Raw genomic sequence first — 18,005 nt, 5'->3', positions numbered from 1 at the left:
GGGGGGGGGTCTGTGTATAATGGTCAGAGAAAATGTGAAGATAATGAAAGCCGACATTTATTTGAAGGATGATAGGGTGTGGGAAAATATGGTAGTAGAGATTGAGACAGAAAAGGGGAAGCTAGAAATTGTGCTGGTATATAGGAGACCTGGTACGAATATAAGCAGAGAGGATTGTAGAAGACTGTTTAGAGGTATGGGGAGAGATACTAGGAGGATGTTTATAGGGGATTTTAATGCGAAGAGCATTAGTTGGAATTGTGAAGGGGGGGACCTGGCGGGGTCATTGCTGGAGGAGGTTATGGATGAGGAGGAGATGGTTGTGGTAAACTTTGGAACAAAGTCTAGGATTGGGGGAGTGGAGCAGGCAGCATCGAATATAGATCTAATTGTTGCACCGGCGGGGCTGGCTTTGGACTTAGAGGTTAGGGAGACTGGGGAAACTCTTGGATCCGACCATCAGGTGATTGAGTTTGATATATACGATGAGATGAGACTGTTGGAGAGGAGGATAGGAGGCAGGAGATTTAAAATGGAAAAAGTAGACAAGGCTGAGTTTCTGAAATGGATGTTAGGGAAAGAGGAGATCTTATTGAGGATGGTAAAGTCTGAAATAGGGGTGGAAAGAAAATGTGATGAGGTACTGAGATTGTTAGTGGAAGGAATAGAGGGCAGCTATAGAGGAAATGCTAGGGGGAACAGTAGTACGAATGGGACCAGAAGGGGAAGGGAAGACGGAGGGGGAAATAGGGTAAATGGGAATAGGAGGGCGGTGAAGAGACAGCCGTGGTGGGACGGTGAGTGTGAGGAATTGAAGGAGGGAAGGAGAAAAGCCACGAAAGAAATGGGGAGGAGACCGTCAGAGGAGAACTGGAACAAGCTGTTAGAAGCTAGAAAGAAGATGAAAATAACGATTAATAAAAAGAAGAAGGAGGCATGGGAAGAGTTTATTAAGAGTATAAAGCATAAGGGAAATATAGGAGAAATGTGGAGAAAAATAAAGAGTCTGACAAAGGGAGTGACGATGGAAGAGCAAAACGGTTTAGGAGCGTGGAAGATCCAAGAGATGGAGGAAACCGAGGTAAGGAAGCTAGAGGTTTCTGGATACTGTTGTAGAATTGAAGAGGAAGAAGGGGCTGAGGTGGAGAGAAATGAAGGAAGAAATGGAACGGAGACGGAGAGCATTATGGACGAGGAAATGGATGACGATGGTGGTGAGGAGGAGGGATGGATAAGCAGAGATCTGGAGATAGAGGAATTACAGTGGGCACTGGCCACTTCGAGGGGGAAATCTGCTCCAGGGGAGGATGGAATCGGGTATGAAGTTATTAAGTTATGGACGAAAGGGTGGAAGGAGGCGATGCTAGGACTATATAATGAGATATGGAGGAAAGGAATAGTTCCTAAAAGCTGGAAGAAGGCGGTAGTAAAATTTATTCCTAAGGTACAAAAGAGGGCGTTGAGACCTATTTCTTTGCTGAATTGCATGGGGAAGGTTCTGGAGAAAATGATTAATGAAAGAATCAGGATATGGGCGGAGGAGGAAGATAAAATAGACACTAATCAAAACGGTTTCAGGAAGGGTAGATCGACAATGGATAACATCGGAATTCTGACTAACAGGTGTAAAAGAATACTGTATTGCGCATTAGATCGTTACATTGTATGTAATATATGTTGTGCATTGTATATATGTGTTATGGCGTGATCGGTGGCGGGCATCGAGGCCAACCGAAATTCCGAGCGACGATCGGCAGTTGTCATTGACGTTGTCGGTGGCAATAACGGTGAGAAAAAAGACATTCGATAAAAACGTGTTACGACGTGCACATCGTGCACATTGCCTTCCGTTACTTTTTATTTATTAAAATATATATATATATAGTTTATTAACCATCTATAACGAGTAACGCCTTTTTTTATTCATCCTGACAAGACTATTACAATTTCAGAAGTGGGATTGTGCTCGTATAGAACTTCCGTGTGTGGTTAATATATGTATATGTGTATATAAAGTTTATTGTTTGTTGAATCGAGTTATTTGTGACGATAATTAATAGTGTGGATTGTGCTGGTGTAAAGTGATCGACAAAATGGTGAATCCCAACGATTTAAAAGTGGTACAGTTGAAGAAGGTATTGCTTAAGCGGGGATTATCCACTTCCGGAGCAAAAGTTGAACTAATTAATAGATTGCACCAAGCAGATCCGAGTGGCGATTGGATAAAAGACGCTAGTTTATTGCCGGTTGAGGACACAGGACAAACCGAAATTATGGAAGATGATGTAGTAAACGCGTCTGCGTGCGAGAGTCACAATCCTCGCGAGAGTAATGAAAGAATATCCGAAGAAAATCTTCTTTTACGGGAGCTTAGATTGTTGCGACGTGAAAATGAACTTTTGAGAGGTTCGCCAAGGTCTACTACTTCCGCAACAGAGACAAAAATCAGCATAAAAGCTGTTAGTGATTTATTAAGTGACTTTGACGGCCTCAGCGAACTTTTCTGTAATTGGGAAAGGCAAGTTAGACTATTGTGTACAGCCTACAATCTTGAAGATAGTGCGGCGAAAATTTTGATCGGTACAAGACTGAAAGGGCAAGCTCTAAAATGGTTCCATTCGCGGCCAGAGCACATCGAGATGGATACTAATAAATTGCTGGAGGAGATGAAGAAGATGTTCGGAAGACGGGAAAGCAAATTAGTGCTAAGAAAAAAATTCGAAGACAGAGTTTGGAAGCCAAATGAACTTTTCAGTGTTTATTATCACGAGAAAATTATTCTCGGTAACCATGTGCCCGTTTCTGAAGAGGAAATGGTTGACTATCTAGTGGAAGGGATACCGGATAGGCAACTCCGAAACCAAGCCAGGATCCAGAATTTTCCATCAGCGCAGGACTTATTGGCGGCATTTGAAGTCATAACATTAACAGATGGAAGAAATCGGCTGCCTCGTGAGCCGGCGTCGGCGAGCAAAGCGGAAACGAAGGAGAGCAGACCGTCGTTCACGCCGAGCAGGAGCAGTTTTCCTCGGGAGGACAACACGTGGCAGACAAAGCCGAGGTGCTACAATTGCAGCAGGTACGGACATTTATCCAAGGACTGCAGAGAACCCCGAAGAGAGAAAGGTTCGTGTTTTCGATGTGGTGAAATGGGACATACGTACAATGAATGCAAAGGTAAATCCGAACATAAACAAGTAGCTTGTGTGGACAGTATTCGTAAGTCGAGCGATGACGAATTTATGAAAACCGCTATTTTTGAATTAGGAGATTCGAGAATGCAATCTGTAGTACAGTTAGATAGTCGTATTGATACCGGCAGTCCGATTAGTTTTATTAAAGATTCATTTGTTCCGCGATATTTGATAAATGTTACAGATATTACGAATAAGACGTTTTGCGGGCTTAACGGTAGTAAATTAGAAATAGCCGGGATCGTAACGGCGAATATTAAACTTGGTGCAAATAGGCAAGACGGAGTAAATTTATATGTCGTACCGGAAAATACTATGGCGGCTTCAGTAGTGTTGGGCAGGGATGTTATTAAAAAATTCGATTTAAAATTGACGGTACCTTCGGCAGGCGGGGTGGATGAGATAATTTCCGAAATTTTAAATATCGATACGCAAGAAACTCTTACGGAGAATACTGACACTTTATTGATAAATTCAGCTGCATTACAAATTGACCAGTTACGTTTGAAAAATCTATTTACGACAGAATACGTACAACCTAAACGTCCTGAAGAAGTGAAAGTCAAAACTGAGCTAAAATTAGTAGTAAAAGATCTAAAGCCATTTAGTTTTTCTCCTCGTAGATTATCATATGCCGAAAGAAATAGTTTACGTGCAATTTTGGATAAATTATTGGCAGAAGGGGTGATTCGCGTGAGTGAATCGGAATATGTATCACCCATTGTACTAGTAAAGAAGAAAAATGGTGAATTTAGAATGTGCATTGATTATCGTAAATTGAATAAACATCTTGCTAGAGATAATTATCCGATTCCACTTATTGAGGATCAGCTGAGTGTCTTAAAGGGAAAGAGGTATTTTAGTTTGCTTGATTTGAAGGATGGATTTCACCATATACCAATTGCCGAAGAGTCCGTCAAATATACCTCATTTATTACTCCATTTGGCCAATTTGAATTTACGAAAATGCCTTTTGGGTTGAAACCGGCACCGACAAAATTTCAGAGATACGTGAGCGAAGTACTCGATGAATTAATTCGAGCCGGTGATGTAGTAGTGTATACAGGGTGTCCCGCAATTAGTGTAGGTCCCGAAAAGGGGTGGTAGGTGGGGCGATTCTGAACAACTTTTTCCTTTGCCAAAATATTGGTTGAGGCTCCATTTTCGAGTTATTAGCAAAAAACACTGACCAATGAGAGCGCGCATAGACCGGGCGCGCGAAAGCGTAAGCAAAAGCTTCGAGTGTGACGGCTGATCGTCGTCGTGAACAAATGTATCGATACCGCGTCGGTATAACGTCGGTATAACGTCAGTATAACGTCGGTATAACAGAAAGCTGTTAGATGAAAGTTACATCGAATAATGAATAAAAAATCTGGATTATTCTTGAATTATCATTCATTCATGAATAAGAAATAACGAAATCAGACCCTACTCACGTAATCAGAATAAATCGAATTTATTCGATACGTTTATTCGTTATGGCAAAGAAATAATGAATAAAATATGGAAAATTATTTTCGTTCGATATTGTGATGATGAAAAAGAACAAATTCTCATTTTTAAAAAATTAAATAACTTTTCTATTCAACAAATAAAAATTTGAATTGAATAATTAATAAATTTAAATGTAACTCACCCATTGAACCGCAAATAATCACGATGAAAATGCTTCTCTGTCACTGGGTCGATCCACCGATCCTTACTGTTCTCATAAATAATAGAAACTCTGAAAAAACTCTCAAGAAACTTCACTGTCACCTATCACTGTCATCTCTCATTATTAGTTTTCATTATCACTTTTTTCTGTCATTTTTCACTAATTTTCACTAATTTTCACTGCGAGTTCAACACATAAATACGACGAATGAAAACACATAAACGAATATTCAGAAATAATTTAAACTACATTATCTTGAAAGCAAGAAAACAGAATTTTTGATTAAAAACAACGATACATTTTATTTCAACACGTATCTTTCGACAATAAACGATGACTGTCGATCGACGCCGCAGTCGTTCAACAGATCATCGTTGCATGGCAACCGTTCGCGACGTATGCCTCGCGATCGAGAACGAAACCGCGATCCGTGGCCCGTCTAACAATGTCTTCTAATAAAATACAATAGAATATCGATTCCTCAATTCGGATACCTTATAATGAGAATATAGCGTATCGTTAAACATACATATCTATGAATAATCGTTCACGCGTTTTCATTCGGTCCGTTTACCGGTCGTGCTTATGTTGTGCAATTATTAGAAAGAGACAGTGAAATAAATTGAGAGTTCATTGACCCTGCCAGGATATCAGCTGTTGATGCTCTGATCGGTGGATCTACCCGGTGACACAAATATTTTTTATGGAAGCTAGTTTTTTCATGAATCAATGGGTAAGTTTTATTTAAGTTGTTTCCGCATTTTTAAAATTATACGTACGCAGCAATTGATTTATTTCACTTCAATGAGGTACTGCATTAGATATTTTATTCCAATTTTATCCCATTTCATGGGGAAGGTACTCATTCGTTTTAAAACGTGAATTTATTCATTTGCTCCATTAGAATAATCGACAGAATGAATTTTCGTGAATTTATTCTTTTTCCTTTTTGAAGGCGTAAAATAAATACAAGATACTTGGTCTGGGTAAACAACAACTAATTGGTTTATCTCCCATTCACGAATTACGAAGAACTTAATATTATTCTTAACTTCTTAATTCATTATTCGATTTAACTTTCACCTAATAGCTTCCTGTTATACCGACGATATACCGACGTTATACCGACGGTATCGATACGTTTGTTCACGACGACGATCAGCCGTCATATTCGAAGCTGTCGCTCATGCTTTCGCGCACCCGGTCTATGCGCGCTCTCATTGGTCAGTGTTTTTTGCTAATAACTCGAAAATGGAGCCTCAACCAATATTTTGGCAAAGGAAAAAGTTGTTCAGAATCGCCCCACCTACCACCCCTTTTCGGGACCTACACTAATTGCGGGACACCCTGTATAGACGACTTCCTTATCGCGACGCAGACTTTGGAGCATCATTTTGTTATTTTAAAGCATGTGTTTAAACTATTAGTAGAAAATAAGCTTAAGTTAAGAATTGATAAATGTAAGTTTTTATTTACCGAGATTGAATATTTAGGTTACTTGATTAATGAGAAGGGAATTAAACCCACCGATAAGGGTATTGACGCAGTGCTGAGATTTCCGATGCCTAAAGTTACTCGCGATGTACAGAGTTTTCTTGGTTTGTGCTCGTATTTTCGAAAATTCATAGAAGGTTTTTCAGTAATAGCAAAACCGTTGTACGATTTGTTAAAAAAGGATGTCAAGTTTAAATTTACGGAGGTAGAACTTCGGGCATTCGAGACTTTGAAATCGAGGTTAGTCGCAGCTCCAATTTTGGCAATCTACGATCCGCGTGATTTGACGGAATTGCATTGCGATGCTAGCGCATTGGGTTTTGGCGCGGTACTTATGCAAAGAAAAAATGACTTAAAATTGCATCCTGTATTTTATTTCTCTAAGCGAACGACCGAGGTAGAGAGTAAATATCACAGTTTTGAGCTTGAAACTTTAGCCATCGTATACGCACTCAAACGGTTTCGAATATATTTACAAGGAATTCAATTCAAAATAGTTACCGATTGTAATTCACTAAAGTTAACGCTACAGAAAAAAGATATTAATCCGAGAATTGCAAGATGGGCGTTGGAATTGGCTACTTACGATTATACGGTAGAGCACAGACCAGGAGAGAAAATGAAACATGTAGATGCATTGAGTAGATCGGTTGGAATTTTAATTGTAGAGGACAATTCGTTTGAGCATAAATTAGCTATTTGTCAGGCCCGGGATAAAAAAATAAAAGAGTTAATGGATAAATTGAGCAAGAATGAAAATTCGTTTTACGAAATGAGACACGGATTAGTGTATCGGAAAAAAGATGCGGCATTACTTTTTTATGTACCGGAGGAAATGGAGAAAAGTGTCATGTTTCGATATCATGATGAAATGGGTCATTTGGGGGTGGAGAAAACACAAGACACAATATTTAAAAATTATTGGTTTCCTAATGCGAAACAAAAAATCCAAGATCACATAAGAAATTGCATGAAGTGTGTTGTGTATTCTCCAACAGCGGGCAAAACCGAAGCTGTGTTGCATGCAATACCGAAGGAGGACATTCCGTTTGTTACTTTGCACATCGATCATTTTGGCCCAGTCGATAAGCGACACTTGATAAAGCGATACGTATTTCTTGTAGTTGATGCGTTCACCAAGTTTGTAAAGTTGTATGCGACGAAAACAACTGCTACTTCCGAAGCGGTAAAGTGTCTTTCTGATTATTTTAATAATTATAGTAAACCGAAATATATTGTGTCGGACCGTGGGTCGTGTTTTACATCTCAGGAATTTAATGATTTTTTGAACGAGTGTAATGTCAAACATGTATTAGTAGCGACGGGTTCACCACAAGCAAACGGGCAAGTGGAAAGATTTAACCGAACAATAGCACCTATGTTGAGTAAATTGACTGATAACGACACTGGGAAATACTGGTACAAAATACTATCAGATGTTGAATATTGTATTAATAATACTGTTTGTAAATCTACGGGCGAAACCCCAAGCAAATTGTTATTCGGCATATCTCAGCGCGGTAGAATTGACGATGAAATTAAAGATTATTTAGACAAGTTCGAGATTGATAAAAATAGGGATTTTGAAGACGTAAGAAGCAAAGCGGCTCATAAAATTACTGCGTCACAAAATTATAATATACAGTATTTTAACAAGAGGCATAAAAGTCCTCATGAGTATCGTGAGGGTGATTATGTAATGTTGCGCAATTTTGACACTACTGCGGGGGCATCAAAGAAATTGATTCCGCAATTTAAAGGCCCGTACGTTGTTACGAAAAAACTTAGAAACGATAGATATGTTGTGGCAGATATAGACGGTTTTCAAAATACACAGAAAAAATATCAAGGTGTATGGGAACCTAAAAACATGCGACCGTGGATAAATGTAAATATGTCAAATAATGTTAGTAATTAGAATTAGATTAATGCATGTGTTTATATAATTTCGTTTAATGTTAAGGTTCTTCTTTTTAGTGTAGCGTAGCCCGAGGACGGTCTATCATCAGGATGGCCGAACTGTAAAAGAATACTGTATTGCGCATTAGATCGTTACATTGTATGTAATATATGTTGTGCATTGTATATATGTGTTATGGCGTGATCGGTGGCGGGCATCGAGGCCAACCGAAATTCCGAGCGACGATCGGCAGTTGTCATTGACGTTGTCGGTGGCAATAACGGTGAGAAAAAAGACATTCGATAAAAACGTGTTACGACGTGCACATCGTGCACATTGCCTTCCGTTACTTTTTATTTATTAAAATATATATATATAGTTTATTAACCATCTATAACGAGTAACGCCTTTTTTTATTCATCCTGACAAGACTATTACACAGGATAAAGGAGAGCTGGGGAAAAGGAAGAAAGGTGGTAGCGGCGTTTGTAGATGTGAAGTCTGCATACGACAATGTGAGACATGATATAATGATTCAGGGACTGGTTGACGCTGGCTGTCCAGGAAGGATGAGGAAATACGTAGAAGCGTGGCTTAGGGATAAAGAGATAGCGATCCATACGATGGGAGGTAACAGGGTTAGGATGAAATTGAAAAAAAGGGCTACCTCAGGGGTCGGTGTTGAGCCCCTTGTTGTATAATTTGTACACGAGAGGTATAGCGGAGGGGTTGAGGGAGAGTGGGGTTGGGATCCTTCAATATGCGGACGATATTGTTATATTTGTTGAATTTGAGAAGAGGGGAGAAGGAAAGAGGAGGATAGAGAATGCAGTAAAGAGACTGAAAGAAAACCTAGGAAGATTGGGATTAGTAATAGCGATGGAAAAGACTCAAGTGGTGAAGTTCTTGAAAAGTAAGAGGAGAGGAGGATTGGCTAGGGAAGAGTTTGTGGTGGATAATGAGAAAATAGAGGAGATGAGTGCGGCTAAGTTCCTGGGGATGTGGTTGGATGGAGATTTGGACTTCAAGAAGCACACGGAGTATACAGTGGCCAAGTTGAAGAGAAGGTTAAATATTCTGAAGTGCCTAGGGGGGATAAGAAGGGGCACTGGGCCCGAAACAATATTGAAAGTATTCGTAGCGGTTATCAGATCGGTGATTGAATATGGGGCACCTTTTTATCTGAGTGAGAGGAAGAATAGAGAGAAAATTCAAAAGATTCACAATGCGGGTATTAGGATTGCGCTAGGTTATAGGATATCAACGCCGATAAACGTGATGGAGACGGAGGCGGGAATAATGGATATGGAAACAAGGATGAGGAATTTAACGGAATGGTACATAGCTAGGAAGATTTGGAGTGGAGATGGGGAGGTAATGGGGGCGATAGAGAACAGGATTAGGAATAGCAATGAGGAGGAAGTCAGGGAAGGTAAAGATATGATAGTAGATGCCTGGAGAAAGATTGAGGAGATAGATGGAGTATGATGCAGAGTGGAGAATATATAGAATGGAAAGATGTTTGGAGTGGGAGTGTGGTAAGAGGTTTGAGGTAGATTGTATGAGTGAGAATATGCTTTTAATGGAAATTAAGAGCAAAATGTTTAGCAGAATGGAGGATATTGTAGAGATTTATACAGACGGGTCGAAAATAGAAAATAGGAAAAGTGGAGGAGGTGCGGTGGTGATTAGAGAAATGGGAAAGGAGTGGGTGGAGGAATATTTTACAGCTCCTAGTCAGTGTTCAATATATACCATAGAATTGACAGCAATAATGAGGGCGATAGAAATTGCAGACGATAAGTTTAGAGGAAGGAATGTTCTGATTCTGTCGGATTCGTTGAGCACGATAGGTAAGCTGGCAAATGACAACAGAGGACAGGATATGGGGGATGAGATTGACACGATTAGAAATAAACTGAAAAAAAGGAATTTCGAGATGGAGGTGGGCGATGGATTGGTGGGAAAAGTGGTGTTGGCCTGGGTACCGGCACATGTTGGGATAGAGGGGAATGAGAGGGCGGATAGGGTGGCAAAGGAGGCCACTATGGGGGATGCGGACTTTTGGGTGAAGTTTACGATAAAGGATGCTAGAAGGGTTATAAGAGAGAGAGGATGGATAGAGTCAACAGAAAAACACTTGAGACAGGGAGAGTATAAGGGCAGGAAATATTTTGAGGCAAAGTGGAATAATGTGGGGAAGGAATTTCCATGGTTTAGAGGTATAGGAGAATTAAAGAGAGAGACTTTGTGTAGTCTGAGTAGAATTAGGGCGGACCACTACAATTTAAATTGGTCCCTCTTCAGAAAATATATGGTGGGAGATCCGTATTGTGAGGTGTGTGAGAGAATAGAGGATATTGAACATGTGCTGTGGGAATGTGATAAATACGATATAAGGAGGAATGAGTTTGTTAGTAGGATGAGGGCTTGTGAGGTGAGAAGAGGTTGTGGGTTTTATGAAACCAAAAAGATAGGGGAAGCGAAACTCTTGAGGCTGATAGGTGCCTTTATTAAACAATGCGGATTGAAGCTGTGATATACATGCAAAGTACAAAAATGTCTAGAGGCAATAATGAAATCATAGTATATAAGATATCATATTGTAAGGAGTGTGGAATGATAAGTGTGAGTGTGGCGTTTAATGCGTGTGCGCTGAAGGGTGCGGTAGTCAGGAGAAAGCAGGGGTGGAAGATTGTAGGTAGAGTGGAAACCGAGCGCAAACGGAGAAGTGATGGAGGGGAGGGGAATTGCGTGAAAGACCCGTTGGCGGCGCTGATGTATGAGGAGATGATGTTGTAAGACTTGTTGTAGTGGAGGAATGAGTCGGCGTGTCGGCCAAAACGCCATCTTCCTAGGAAGAAATAAAAACCTTAAACCTTAAACCTTAAAGAAATGTGGAATAAAACTGTAAGAATAAAGGTTAGGGAAAAAGCGAAGAGAGGTGGTATGTGGAGTGAATGTGAAATGGTGGCGCTGCCGACTGGGGATAGACCTAGGGAAATGTAAAACCTTTGTATGGGCAGAATGAGCCCCTACGGGGCTCAAGCGCCTTCTTCCTTGTGAAGAAAATAAAGAACTAAACTAAACTAAACTAAAAATACATATTTTCTGCTGCACCTGGCGGCACTGGTGACGTTTAGGCGTACTATTGGTGTTAATTGACCTGTTGTCTGTGGCGTGGCGCGTATGTTTTTATTTTTAACCGACTTCGAAAAAGGAGGAGGTTACTCAATTCGATCAGTATATTTTTTTTTCTATGTGTGCCCGCCGATTACGCCTAGCTGGATGGAACGAAACCTTTTGCATCTGGTAGGTTCTGACTCCCCATTGATACCATTATAAAAAAATTTTTCATTTTTTAATTGCAAAGTATTGTTATTGCAAAAAAACCGGCAACTTTTGAAATAAACTTTTCTCGATTTTAGTGCGCTTTTAATATCTTATCACGGACATGATTCTGAACAATTTTGTTCTTATACAAATTTCGCGGAAAGCTTTAGTTTTCGAGATATTAGCGAAAAATTGTTGAAAAGTTTTGAAATCAACTTTGGACGATTTTAATGTCCTTTTAATATATTATCAGGGACACGATTCTGAACAACTTTTTCCTTATCCGCAACTAAGGGGAAGCTTTAGTTTTCGAGTTATTAGCGAAAAACTATTGTTACTAATATATTGAATTCTACGTATGCCTCCGTGTCTCTGGTGGTGTATGAGTCAACATGCCGTCGCCGATTTTCTACTGTTTCTACAAACACGTCTTGTCGGCCGAAAACACTGTTCAACACGAATTTTGTTTTCTAATACCTATAGGGTGATCGTTGTAGAGTTTCTCGTCCTGAACAAGAATCCGAAAACCGAATTGCTCTGTTACCCTCAGTTTTTGAAAAACACGAGCTTTTGTAAAAACACGTGTTTTGGGTAGAAAATGCGATATTGCGAGAAAACTAAAAAAGCTAGGACATTCAAATTAGTTTTAAAAGATAGAGGAGAGTGTCCCGATTAAATTGGTATATATCATTATTATATTGCATAATTCTAAGTGGGTGTAAATATTGATGAAAGTTTAAAAAACGGCCGTGATACGCATTTCCTACGTATTATTTTTGCATTTTTAGAAAAAGTTATTTGTCTAGCGCGAATTTGCTATACAGTATCGAATTCTATAGACATTTCTGATGAAGAAACTATGCGGGGTATGTGTTGTAGCTGTATGCAATTCCAGTAAATCGAAAAAATATCTGCTGGGTGCACGGACGCGGCGTTTTACCGCTAGGCGGCCATAGCTCGCTCTCCTCGCCAAGTCAGTGCCGTAGTTACGCGCAATCAACATCAATGATGGAGCTTAATATACATATTATATATATTTTTTTTTTTTTTTTTTAACGTGGGGGAAATCTTCGAAAGATACCCCGGGCCCTGGGGGAGGGCGCGGGGTTATGCCGGATTCTTACCGGCTAAAACCCCCACGGTGGTCCTATGAAATCTGTTTATAATATAGAAAAAGTGAAATGTATACAATAGAAACTTACCTGCAGTGAGTGAATTTAGAAATGTTTTCGTTTTGCCTGACGTTTGTATCCCGCATCTTTGTTGTCCTGCATTAGAGTCCAGCAATAATCCGCTAACATTGCACACGATTGTTTTCCTTAATAACGTTTTTCCATTTTGTAAATGTCTTGATGAAAACGTTCTCCATGCTCGTCACTCACGTCACCGAGATTTTGCGGAAAAAAGTCCAAATGCGAATGTAAAAAATGCATCTTTAGTGACATGTTGCAGCCAAGTTTTTTGCATGATTTTAAAAGTTTATTGACTAATGAAACATAATTTTCTGCTCTGTAATTTCCGAAAAAGTTTTCTATGGTTTTATTAAAGACAAGCCACACTTCCTTTTCCAAGTTATTCAGTTTTGCAGTGAAATTGTCATCATTCTGGCAACAAACGTGTGGAGCTCACTGCTTATCCTGATCACTAAGAGCGCATCGAAAACAATGTTCATACGCGAACTTTATCAGAGGTGTTACACTTCTACACTGAGATCGTAGAACTACCTCCCCACAAATATAACAAAAAGAGTCTGGCGAATTTAAACACGATCGCGACATTATTACTTTACACAAAAAACACTATAAAAAACACTGTAACTTACAAGTATTTATAAGATTATAATAACTATAATAATAACTATAACTATAATAACTATAATAATAACTATAATAACTATAATAATAACTATAATAACTATAATTACAATAACTATAATAAGACTATAATAACACAAAATCACACTATACACTATAATTAATCACAATGTATGCACTAAAGTGTTTGTACGATCGAAACTCAACCAAAGACTCTCAATGTGTTCGATTCACACTGTTCGTTAAAGTTGGAAACTAAGATCGTTTTAATGTTTCGCCGCCGAAATCTCGGATACGAATGTTTTACTGTTTGACTGTTGTTACAAAAATTTTCCTATTAGAGTTAAGAAACGTGGTACAAGTAAACTCGTGTGGGTGTGTTTGACGGGGGTAGTTTTCTGTGATTCGTTTAAAAAATTCGTGGTGAGGGTTATTAAGTGACCGCCTACATGTGACGTCATGAAATTCGGGAAAAACCCTGAAATGGTCATGTCGATAGTTTGGTTTATTGTCTGGACCCTTGACCTTAGCAAGCAATAAAATTAGGATGCGCCTAGACGTTGAGAAAACATGTTTTTAGAGACAGCGAAAAGCTAAAGAACTATTACCAGTAATAAACGCAGGCAAACGGTGACTTTAAAGAAACTCGCATGGTTCGTAAGGGCTTTATGAGTTTATTACTGCCCTAGAGGGTTTAGAATTCGTAAAGACGACAGTTATACTGTTTAATGGTTTTTTACAAATATTAAAACATTGTATTCTTTATGGAAATTAACGGACGCGGTATCTGAGGATCGTTAAATAACTCAACGCTATTTCAAACTGTGAACAATATGGTTTATTTAGCAGGCAACTTTCTATTGTATACATTGTATTTTTTCTATATTATAAACAGATTTCAAAACTGTCCTCAATCATCTGATTTTTAAATTTTGAATTATAATATTTTATAATTGTATCGTTGGTAGCTAAAAATAATAACGAATAATAACAAAATATGAATAATAATAATTATGAAATAATAATATTAAAAAAAATTAAACATTGTAATTGTAAAAAGTGGATGTATATTAAGCCCCATCATTGATGTTGATTGCGAGTAGCTACAGCACTGACTTGGCGAGGAGTGCGAGCTATGGCCGCCTGGCGGCAAAACGCCACATCCGTGCTCCCGGCAGATATTTTTTCGATTTACTGGAATTGCATACAGCTACAACACTTACCCCGCATAGTTTCTTCATCAGAAATGTCTATAGAATTCGATACTGTATAGCAAATTCGCGCTAGACAAATAACTTTTTCTAAAAATGCAAAAATAATACGTAGGAAATGCGTATCACGGCCGTTTTTTAAACTTTCATCAATATTTACACCCACTTAGAATTATGCAATATAATAATGATATATACCAATTTAATCGGGACACTCTCCTCTATCTTTTAAAACTAATTTGAATGTCCTAGCTTTTTTAGTTTTCTCGCAATATCGCATTTTCTACCCAAAACACGTGTTTTTACAAAAGCTCGTGTTTTTCAAAAACTGAGGGTAACAGAGCAATTCGGTTTTCGGATTCTTGTTCAGGACGAGAAACTCTACAACGATCACTCAATGGGTATTGCAAAACATAAAAAAGTTTAAATTTGTTGGACAGTGAAATCAGTATACATGTATAATAACTATTGTTATTGCAAAATTCTATTCTTTGGTATTGTTATGTAAGAAATGTCTCACAGTATCTAATGGAAATAGGATATGGTTTTATAGAGTTTATAATAAATTGTACACACGAAATCAACGTTAAACTGAACTTTATTTTCTACTATGATCACGGAGGATGTCTGTACTGTACGAAAGCTAGAACTGAAGTGAAAACGAAAAAGAAAGTTTTGAAAAAGAAACACCATTGTTGGGTCCTATAGAAAGAAAAACTCAGAGTGCCCATGTGCTTGTTTATTACTTGGCCCACTCCGCAGTGAGAAACTGCAGGCCTTCAATTTCTTGACCTGAGGACTGTCAGGCAATAAAGAAACATTTACAATGCTACGACACTCGACTTGTATTTTGAACCTAGATATTCCAACAGTATCCTATACAATTCTCCCCATTCCACTAAAAAGCGTGAAATAAAATAATTTTAACCCTTAACGGTCGTAAGTCACCTCTCACGTGACAACAGTACTTTGTCGCTGCGGTCGCACGTCACGTGGGAGGTGACAACGAGCGAACCAGTCAAAATTCGCGTTTTATGAAATGCGGGCACGATTGACTTGTGAGTTAAGCATCAGTAACGGAGCAATTGACATCTTCACTGACATATCACTGCCTTTTGCACTCAAATTTCAAAATATTGAGCCCAAAAATGAATAAAGAAAATTGTAGAAATTTCGATAGTGATGATAGCAGTGAAAATTTCGAAAGCCGTTCCGAAAGTGATGTTCATTCTAGTGATGAGACTAGCAGTCCGATCATATTGCATCATAAGAAAAGAAAAGTTATGCCCATAAAATATTCAAGTGACGAAGAACATGATGTAAAAATAGATTTCGTATATTTACCGAAACCAGCTACAACCTAGTGAGAATCACGTATGAAAAGCTAGTGACCGATAAGGGTTAAGAAAACAAAATACGCCGACTTCGAAATGCACTAAAAAGTATAAAATAATTTCTATTTGCTAATGAAGTAATTTCTATTTCATTCAATCATATAATTACGTAACAGATATGAATGAAACCTATTTACTCGTTATGTAGTATCTTAAATACATTTCAATCTTTTCGGAGGCGGTGCATAATTAAAAATACCTCAGTAAACGTTGCTGCCAATAACCAGTTGATTATGGTATGGCGTATTGGAAATTAATAAATCCTGAGAAAGAATACGAACCATTATAGATATATCTAGTAATATACGTAAATGTAACGACTGCATCTTCATTTCACAACGTTTCTGATATAAATGAAATTGAATCGACTTCGTTCGCATGTGGAAGCCATGGATCTAAGAACCTATAAACGGAGCCCACGACGCGGGAATTACCAAATTTGCGGCAGATGGGCTCTATCTTTATAGTATATGCGGCGATCGAGTCTTTCCGTCGCATACTCTATAAATCTAGATAGAGCATAGTTACATTCTATACGGACTAACACCTACTCCGCGGCGTGCTGTCGAGTTATATGTATAGAAAAAAAAATAGCTATACAAGCTTTGCCTATGTTCGGCTGTCTAAAGGTTGATATGTTCAAGAAAATCTTTTAATTTTGCGCCGCCTTCGAAAAGGTTGAAATGTATTTAATATACTACCTAACGAGTAAATAGGTTTAATTCATATCTGTGACGTAATTGTATGATTCAAAGAAATAGAAATTACTTCATTAGGAAATAGAAATTATTTTATACTTTTTAGTGCATTTCGAAGTCCGTGTATTTTTTTTCGGGTTAAGGACCGCGCCCATTGCGTAGTGACTCGCATCAGTCTGAAGAACAAACGGTAGTGAAAAATCAGGACGTACTGGAACGGGAGCGGTGCCCTGGGCTTTTTTCAAATTTTGGAAAGCTGGTCCTTGAGCTTCACCGCAATGACAGGGTTTGTTTTTCTTAAGCAATTGCGCCAAGGGGACTTTGTCACGCGCATGGTTCGGCAAAAATCGGGCGTACCAACCAACCATGCCGAGGAAACTCCGCTGTTGCTTGACCGTAGTAGGCGCCGGATAAGATAAAACCGGCGCGACCTTTTCGGGATCGGGTTCGAGGCCTTCTTGGTTTAGTAAATATCCCAAATTCAGGACCTCTTGGCGACGAAGTTCGCTCTTTTCCCGATTAATTTCGAGCCCCACTTCGTTCAAAATTCTAACGACTTTTTCGATCCATTGAAGACGGTCATCGAAAGTCTCATTGACGATAACAATATCGTCAACATACGCGAAGGCGCGAGGTTCAAGCTCGGGACCAATCAAGCGATCCATCAGCCTTTGAAAAGTGGCCGAGGCGTTGGGCAGCCCCCACGGCATACGCGTAAATTGGAATAACCCTTTCCCTGGGACTATAAACGCAGTAATCACTCTACTGGACTCTTCCAAAGCAATTTGGAAGTACGCCTGACACAAATCGATAGTAGAAATGTATTGTGCAGTGGATAATTTGTCCAAGATCGCGTCCATATGCGGAAAAGGGTATGCGTCCTTTTTTGTAACATTTTTTACGTCGCGATAATCAGTACAAAAGCGATATTTCCCGTTCAGTATTGAGACTATCACGGGACAGCTCGCCCATGCGCTTTCCGAGCGCTTGATAATTCCATCCGCGAGCAACTTGTCAACCTCCGCGTGCACGACATCGTAAATTCTTGGAGAAATGCCACGCGCGCGGTGTTTAATCGGTCCGTGTCCCTGCACGTCGATTTTATACTGAACAAGAGTAGTCGCGGGAGGTTTTTCCGCAGGAGAGAGAATTATCCGATCCTACAGCTGATTTAGGCGTTTGCTTTGTTTCGGAGTAAGCTCAATGATAGAGGCGTAATCGGCTTGGATAATTTCCTCTGAATCCTGCAAACCCGGAACAGCAAAAGAGTGAACAGGACCATCCCTAATTCTCCAAGTCGCGTTCGA

At 39.2% G+C, this 18,005-nt stretch overlaps 2 protein-coding genes across 2 annotated transcripts; both read left to right on the top strand.

The window, feature by feature from the left end:
- The first annotated feature begins 37 nt into the window (after positions 1–37).
- LOC143265863 (uncharacterized) lies at positions 38–8,989 on the top strand. The gene is made up of 2 exons (XM_076540225.1): positions 38–1,623; positions 8,691–8,989. The coding sequence occupies exons 1-2, from the start codon at positions 44–46 to the stop codon at positions 8,947–8,949; spliced, it is 1,839 nt and encodes a 612-aa protein (XP_076396340.1). The 5' UTR covers positions 38–43; the 3' UTR covers positions 8,950–8,989.
- Positions 8,990–9,860: 871 nt separating this feature from the next.
- On the top strand, positions 9,861–10,787 carry LOC105663453 (uncharacterized). The gene has a single exon (XM_012292390.2). It carries the CDS (start codon positions 9,861–9,863, stop codon positions 10,785–10,787), a length of 927 nt encoding a protein of 308 aa, XP_012147780.2.
- Positions 10,788–18,005: the final 7,218 nt, after the last annotated feature.

This window comes from Megachile rotundata, chromosome 15 (genome assembly GCF_050947335.1).
Source record: "Megachile rotundata isolate GNS110a chromosome 15, iyMegRotu1, whole genome shotgun sequence".
NCBI lineage: Eukaryota > Metazoa > Arthropoda > Insecta > Hymenoptera > Megachilidae > Megachile > Megachile rotundata.
Note: the sequence above shows the minus strand (reverse complement) of the source record. Positions and strands in the feature narration are given on the sequence as shown.